This window comes from Chaetura pelagica, unplaced genomic scaffold, assembly GCF_000747805.2.
Source record: "Chaetura pelagica isolate M959 unplaced genomic scaffold, ChaPel_1.0 scaffold10, whole genome shotgun sequence".
Lineage (NCBI taxonomy): Eukaryota > Metazoa > Chordata > Aves > Apodiformes > Apodidae > Chaetura > Chaetura pelagica.
The window spans coordinates 798,689-806,491 of NW_009952263.1; the positions used below are offsets into that span (position 1 = coordinate 798,689).

The 7,803-nt window shown below is 37.6% G+C and overlaps 1 protein-coding gene across 1 annotated transcript in view; it reads left to right on the forward strand.

Annotated features, from left to right (window-relative positions):
• PIK3R4 (phosphoinositide-3-kinase, regulatory subunit 4) overlaps positions 1 to 7,803 on the forward strand; it is a 25,023-nt gene that overhangs the window by 4,843 nt on the left and 12,377 nt on the right. Inside the window, exons 4-7 of the mRNA XM_010007486.1 lie at positions 489 to 623; positions 2,478 to 2,699; positions 5,084 to 5,257; positions 6,418 to 6,563. Of these exons, the coding sequence (XP_010005788.1) occupies positions 489 to 623; positions 2,478 to 2,699; positions 5,084 to 5,257; positions 6,418 to 6,563 (677 nt within the window). The remainder of the gene's footprint in view (positions 1 to 488; positions 624 to 2,477; positions 2,700 to 5,083; positions 5,258 to 6,417; positions 6,564 to 7,803) is intronic.

The window sequence follows — 7,803 nt, forward strand, 5'->3', positions numbered from 1 at the left end:
TTCAGCAGCTTCCAAACAGTGCAGAGTGGTGCCAGACCACATGGATAGATATGGGGGCAAGTGTTCTAAAATTCAGCCCTCCGGGGTAACCCAGGTTTTGTTCCCTAGGATACATATCCTGGAGTGGTGGTTTGTTGTTTTGTTGCAGTCTAACAAGTGGGTATTTTATTTAATCATTAGCCCGAGATTAGGTGGCATTTAGGGCTCGTTTTAGAAGGCTGAAAATAGTCATTGTTACACTTGGTATCCTTAGAGTTTTTCCACTTGTTTATGTGACAAAAGTACTGTGTGATTTGATGTACTTAGTAACTTTGGTGGGGCTAGGGACATGAGTTAAAGTTGGTTGATGGGAGAATGTGGAATTTCAATCCTATTTGCCCATCATGACTGGTATTGTCAGTGGTTAAAATCTCTCCACAGGGGGATCATCAGGCTGATGTAAACGGGCGAAGAAGTACAATTCTTAACCAAAATGTTTTTCTTTGCAGAAAACATAGCATTGTTGGCAGAAACAGCTCTGAGATTTCTGGAGTTAGTACAGCTGAAAAATCTGAATATGGAAAATGAACCAAATGGTGAAGAAATGGATGAAACATCTCACCCTAGTGATAACTATGACACAGGTAATGTCACTTCTACTTACCTTGCTTGCTTGTAATAGCAAAGCACTGATCTTCCTCATTTCTTAAAGCTTAGGTTTCCTGTTAAATGGGAAGAAAGCTTTGCCTCGACCAGTATTGAAGTGTATGTGTTACAATTTCGTGCAGAAACTGACACCTCTGTTCTGAACATTGTGAAAGACAAAGAAGTATATAAATTAGTACACTTTTCTTCTCCAAAAGTTTTCAAGGTATTTGACTGTGCTGCTGGCTGCCTGGTTGCATAGCCAGCTTCACTCATGGTCCTGTAAACAAATCAGCTGTGAAAACATGGCTGTATTCCAAATACTGCTTCCATTGAAGTGCCAGGCAGCATTAGTGTTGAAAAACCTAACAAATTCGAGCATAGTGATAGTAATGTATTTTTCAGCTGTTTTTCTATTCCTAAGCCTGTCAATTCTTGTCTGTATGGATGCTATTTGGCAGTAATGCTGCTGTCTGTGCTATTGTAGCTGTAACACAGAGAATGACTTAAAATCCTAAGGGTGGTTTTTCTTTTGCCTGAGAAGGAGGGATGGCAATAAGTGACCTGTGTGTCATCTCCAGGGACTTTTAGTGATGCGACAATTTCCGGAAAAATGCTGGACAAGTCTTCTAAGCTGGGAACAGTTTGTGGTTAAAAACTGTTGTTTCTCTTTTGGGCTAAGCAGACCAATCTGCAACTACTCCTGATTGGTAAACATCCCACACATGCTCCATTTGGTAGGGAAAAAGGCATGTTTCAATTATCTCTTAAATAGTTGCAGGATGATACTTAAAAGAAAAAAAAACACAACCTACCAAAACCAAACCTAAAAAGTTACATTCAAGTTCCTTCACATAAGTCATGGGATGCCCAGAATTGGTGAGGACTGAGAGAAAGAAAGCCTCATTGTACAGGCTGTGTTTCTAAGAAGTGCTTTCCCCTACCCCTCAAAAGAGCTTGAAGATGAAAGTAGTAACACGAGGAAGAAAAAAGTTCTGTTCTTTTTGCCCTTTTAGAAACCAAGCATGAGAAATGTGAATCCAGAAGGCAATTTTTTCATGTGACTGACAGACAGATGATAGAAAGCAAATTAGCTGATCTTCTGACTGCAGGGAAATAGTAATCATCCCTGCAAAGCTAGGACAGCAGTAGCTGAAAATTCTGGCTTCTTGTTTGAGAACCTCCCTTGTACAGCTTCCAGTAAGAGCCAGTGCACTAACAATTCTGTGATTTACATTTAACATGATTTTTTTTCTTTTCAGTTGTATCACAGAGTAGAAGCCATAGGCATTGTCATCTTCACATTTTTTGTGGTTATGGTTAGGGTAGCTGTTGACATTTAATGAAACTGGAAAGCATCACTTTTTCAAGCATTGCTTATTCCTCTCTGTATCCTTAATTAAGTTGATTTATCTACCCAATTAAAAATACATTATTGATCTGTTGTCATTTCATAAATTTTGAAACTGATAGTCAAACATATCAAAGCAGCGTTGCCTCGAAGACTTTTTTGTGACATTGCTGCTGGCTCCTTCTGATGCTTCTTCACCTCTGCATGTCACATACACTTATAATGAGCCAGATCATCTTAGTTAAAGATATGACAAGTTTAGAATATATTGATCTGGAAAGAATGTTTCATATTTCTATACTCTTTAGCTTGGCCTCCACCTTGTTCTTAGTCTGAAGTCTTTGATAAGTCAGTCGTTGGAATTGTCGAGGTTCTGTTGTGTTGTCCATCTTACCAAGTTGGGTGCTCTTCAGCATGACCTATCGGTGTAACTCTTGAGCAGCAAGTAGTACACGTGCATGTATTGTTTCTCCAGCTCAAATGTTCACTCTGTCTCTTGCAGAGTTGCAAGCCTTGCATGAAATGGTGCAGCAGAAAGTTGTGACTTTGCTCAGTGATCCAGAGAACATTGTGAAACAAACGCTGATGGAAAATGGAATAACACGCCTCTGTGTGTTTTTTGGACGTCAAAAGGCCAATGATGTTCTTCTGTCTCATATGATCACTTTTTTAAATGATAAGAATGACTGGCACCTTCGAGGAGCTTTCTTTGACAGCATTGTTGGTAAGTGTTTGGTTTCAGCCAGACAGGGTAGAGAGATAATAATGTAAATAAATTAAATTTTGCATATCCTAGAAACTGTTAACAGTCACATAGAAATCTTTGTAAGAAAGGACTTCTAGAGTTTATAGGAAAAGACTTTGCTGAATTATCGAGTGTAAATGTTTCTGTAGAGGGAATGAAGATGAAGCCATGTAAATACAAGTATCTTTTTCTTTTAGTCAAAATATTTAATACAAATGAGACCACAGATTAGATTAACCAAAAAAATAAGCTTTAAAGGCTATTTCATTTTTAAATTTTTTGAGTCTTTGCTTAAGACACTAACTGAAAAAGCCTAAATTTATGACAAATAAATGTTAAGTTTTCTGCAAGCTGACTAGCAGATGCATCACTTAGTGGGTGTGCATATCCCATTAACTTCAGTAGTCCTGTTCATGCAATGAAAACTATGTGTCTGTATAGGCTAAAATTATAATTTCAAAACTTTTTTTAGGGCCATAAGACATCACTTAAAGAGTCCTGTCAGCTCAGAAAACCTCAAACTATTTAAAAAACTCTTACTAGTGACATGATAGCTTTTTGTGTCCATTGTTTCATGTATCTGATGTTCCATGTATTTTTGAAACTATTCCACATGACTGTTGCTGTCAGTCCCAGGATTTGTGGGTCAGGAAAACATTTCCCATAGTGGACTTCAGTACCTGGGGGTGGGGGAAATGGTCCTTGAAGTGCATAGCACGAAAAAGGAGCCTGATCAGACTTTCAGCAGGGCCACTATGGTAGGCACATGTTCCATTATGACTGGAAGCCACCAAATGCAGTGCTAGCAAACCCTGCCAAGATGTGATGCTGGTAACTTAGAATTTGCTCAGGAGGAGCAATGGGGTAGCCAAAGCATGGGTCACAGTGCCCTGGCGTCTTGCAAAAGGTGTGTAGAGAGATAGGTTTTTAACTCCCTTCTCTCCCAGTATCTGTTCAAAGCCCCCATAGAAGAATTCAGATTAATTTTTACTTAAAGCTTTTGCACATCTTTACAACTGAGCTCTCTGACTCATGTTTAAGTATGTGTAGACACTGCTGCCTGTGGCTGTGGGCAGATGTCTTTCTGTGACAGTGGCACTGAGGGGATTTATCTTATCTGAGCCATTTCTCTTTTCTTCTTCTCTTCCTTTTAACAACTGGTTGCAAAGCCCAGCGTTAACAGATAAACAAATATATTTATTATTACCTTATTAGAGTAGAACTGATAAAGTTATGTTTAATCTTGATTCTGATGGGAAAGTACTGATTTATCAATCCCAAATTAACTGCATTACAAGCAGAAGCATTTATGGTCTATGCTGTGTACCACATATAACAATAGTAAGGACAAGCCTGAGCTATTAAATGAAAAAGTACTGTTTTTTTTCTCTTGAGAACAACCAGAATACTTGCCCAGTTGTTTGTGGGAGGGAATGTTGATGTGATTTAAAGCTTGAGTAAAGATCTGAAATTCAACAATGTCAATCTCTCTGACCATTGCCAGAGATTAATTATGGTAGATGGGTTATCTACTCTAAACTACCAATTCCTGATGACAGTTTCATGTGGACACTGGCTGGTTTTCATGTGAGAAAGGAAGAAGACCAGGAAAGCAATATCTCTTCCTGGGATGCAGTAGATCTATTTTTGGCCAGCTGCTTCAAAAGAATTACTTCCATGTTGCTTTCAATCTTGGCTTCTTTGTAAGATTTTGAGCTATATTTAAAAACGAGAATTATTTTTGAAACTAAGGAAAAGGTGGCTTCATTACATCAAACAATTTGCAGCTGGTTAACTAAACAGCAAATTTTGCAACCATTTCAGGCTAGAAGAGTTTTAGAAGGTTGTTGTAATTATTCCTTTTTGACTATTAGTGATTCTTTCTTTCATGGATAAATATGTTCTAGGCTTTCCTTGCTGATAATTAGCCAGTATCCAGTTCAGTCTTTTCAGAAATCTCAATGATATTTAAATTACCATCAGTGCTAAGTTAAAAGACAAAAACCTAAGAGAATCTTTTACTGTTGCCCTTTTGTCCTTTCCATGTACAAATGCAGGCAGTGCATCCCCACCTCTTAGAAGCATTGCTGGTTTTCCCTTGCTGCTTCAGATTTGTGCTGGCCAGCTGTGTGCTGACCTTTTATGCCTTGAGATCTGGGATGACCTCTGCAGGCACAAGGATCTGCTTTTGTCAAAGAGTTTTCAGAATATTTCTCTAACTTCGAATGAAAAGCAGCTTCCTTTTTTTTCTAATGACTAATAATCTGTTTTGAGATGTCTTAGTGGGATAGCAGTTTTAAACTTTGGTGAGGAAAGGCAAGAAAGTACTACTTTGGATTTTTATGTGTTGCTTTTTGTTTCAGGTGTTGCTGCTTATGTTGGCTGGCAAAGTTCGTCAATACTGAAACCTCTGCTTCAGCAAGGTCTCAGTGATGCTGAAGAATTTGTCATTTATAAAGCCCTCAATGCCCTTACTTGTATGTGCCAGCTAGGGCTCTTGCAAAAGCCCCATATTTATGAGTTTGCTTGTGATATTGGTGAGTTGAAATACTGAATAATACCTTGTTTCCCTATTAAAGAGAAGAAATCTTAGTACTACATCAGGCTTCCATGGTTATTTAGCTGTCCAATATGCAAACCCATAGTACTGTTTTAAAATCCATGTAAAATTGTGTTAATGAACTATTGCTAGTTGAACCATGTTAGGGCTTTGAACTCTAAAATAATAATTTTAGTGGAACAAATTGGAAGCATCTTCTCTGTTTTAATATAAGACAGCAGCAAATGGCACTTAGCCTTGAGTGCAAAAACCTCTTTTCAGATCTTTCATTGTTTTTCCTGCCAAGTTCTTTCCTCCTATAAGGAAAAACTCCTGGTTACTTTTGGAAGTTGATCAGGCAGAAAACTTTGAGGAAGGGGAGTTCTCAGTCCTTCAGACAATACATGATCCTTTCTCATCCTCTTTCTAACACCATAAAATCCCATTTAACTCAACAGAACCTTGAATATAGAGTTGGTCTCTCCTTCTTTATCAGGCTTATCAGTTTAATTTAGATGTGCCCAAGATTTACCAGCTATTTACAGAAAAGAAGAGACCAGCTGATCTTTTGGGATTTAGTCTCCTGCTTACTAGTGTTTCGGCTTTTCAAATGCACTTAGAATTTGGGGTAGAAGATCTGTGATTATATCTTATACAGTTCCTTGATTACAGCTTCTTAAAACCCAGGTAATTGAGATGCACTTCTGAGCCTGACAAGAACATACTGATAATTTACATTATAATTAGTGACTATTCAAGGAAGAAAGGGGGGAAAAAAGGAATACATTATTTGCTTAAAAAGAAAAAAAAAATTAAAATCACTGATATTAGGATTCTCCATAACTGTGCAGAATAAGGTTGTAATTTATTTTTTTATTAGTCTCCTTTGCAAACTTTGAGAGATAGAGAGTGAATTGAATAAATAGAAAAATAATGCTGTTTGCCAATAGCAAGGATACTGAACACTACAGGTCCAGTGAAGTCCATGAAGTAATTTTTTTGCTGTAGGTACCTTAAACCTTGGCCCTCTGCAGTAGAGAAGACAGTCTGGGGATAATTCTAGAGGGAGGAAATTATACCACAGGCTGCCATATGCGGGATAGTCCTGTCTCTTTAATATGAATTACACATTTTTTTAACAGCCTAATTTTCTTTCAGCACCTTTCCTGTGCCATCCTAATCTTTGGATACGTTACGGTGCAGTTGGATTTATCACAGTGGTAGCACAGTATTTAAATATTGCTGATGTCTACTGCAAGCTAATGCCATACCTCCATCCTTTTATCACACAACCAATAATACAGGTAATCTTTCAAATATTAATGTGAATATATCTAGACTAGTCATAATTCTTAAGTCTGTCTTGGCCACAGTCCTGGCTCTAAGAATATGAAGTTATTATTTTTTTTCAGTTAAGGTTAGAAGTGATTCAGTTTTTTTGATCTCTGCTGGCAGACACTGACAAAATGGCCATTGCCTTTCATGCTTGAAAGACTGTTGTCTCATATTTGCTGCAAATTGCAAAATGTTTTACAAAGACTAAAATCAAAAGGTATATCTTTGGCAGAAGCCCTGCCTTGTTTACAAGGCAGCTGGTAACCTCACTAAAATAATATCTTTTCCTTGTTCACATCTCCCTAGACAACTTGTGCTGTGCTTTAGCCATTGATTGATACATTTGTCTTACACAATTCCTGTATATAATATATATTCTTATGCAATTTAGTATATAAATCTTTTCTTTGCTATGTAGCACTAAATAGAGTGAGCAAGTTGGAGGTAACATTGAGTTGGATTGTAATGAAGTACTCACTTCAGACTCATTTTGAAGCTGTTTTTTTCATGTAGACAGCAGCACAATGTATGAATGGGGTCTTCCCACCATCTTCTATCAATTATTTTGAGTATTTCAACTTTTATAGAAGAATTTCTCATAATTTTGGGACAAATTAGGTTTGACCATTTAACTGTGAGACTATAATTGGCGGCTTATTTCATGGTCATGGTTTGTTCCTCTCCCCACACCATCTTAAGGCCTACTCTTGAAACAGCAAAACCCAAGTACTAAAATGAAAGTATTAACTCCAGTGAATGCTGGGGTGGCAAGTAATCTGGATTGCATGCAAGACTTCATGTGTTCAGGCACATTCCCTGGACTCAAACAGATGTTGAGTTGCCACCTGGGAGAGCAGAAATTTGTTTGGATTTTTCTGTTTGAATGAATAGTCTTTATAAGGACTGCATCAGTTAATTATTCTAAATTACACCATAACTCATCTGCTTCTTATGACTATTTAGTAATGTCCCAATATGCTTTTGAATAGTACTGAAGTACATGCTTGTGCATCCTTATTCCCTTTTATCCATAGGAGGAAACCTGGTAATCGGACTGAGATGGGGGAGGAGCTCTTCTAGTTGCTATTTTTACAGGGGAAATGTAGGACAAAGGCAAAGTTTGAAATATTATAATACTAGTAGTAGAATTTTCAATCCCATCTAGCCTTGCCAAGTTAATGTTCTGAGACTGCTGGGAGAGCAGGGAAA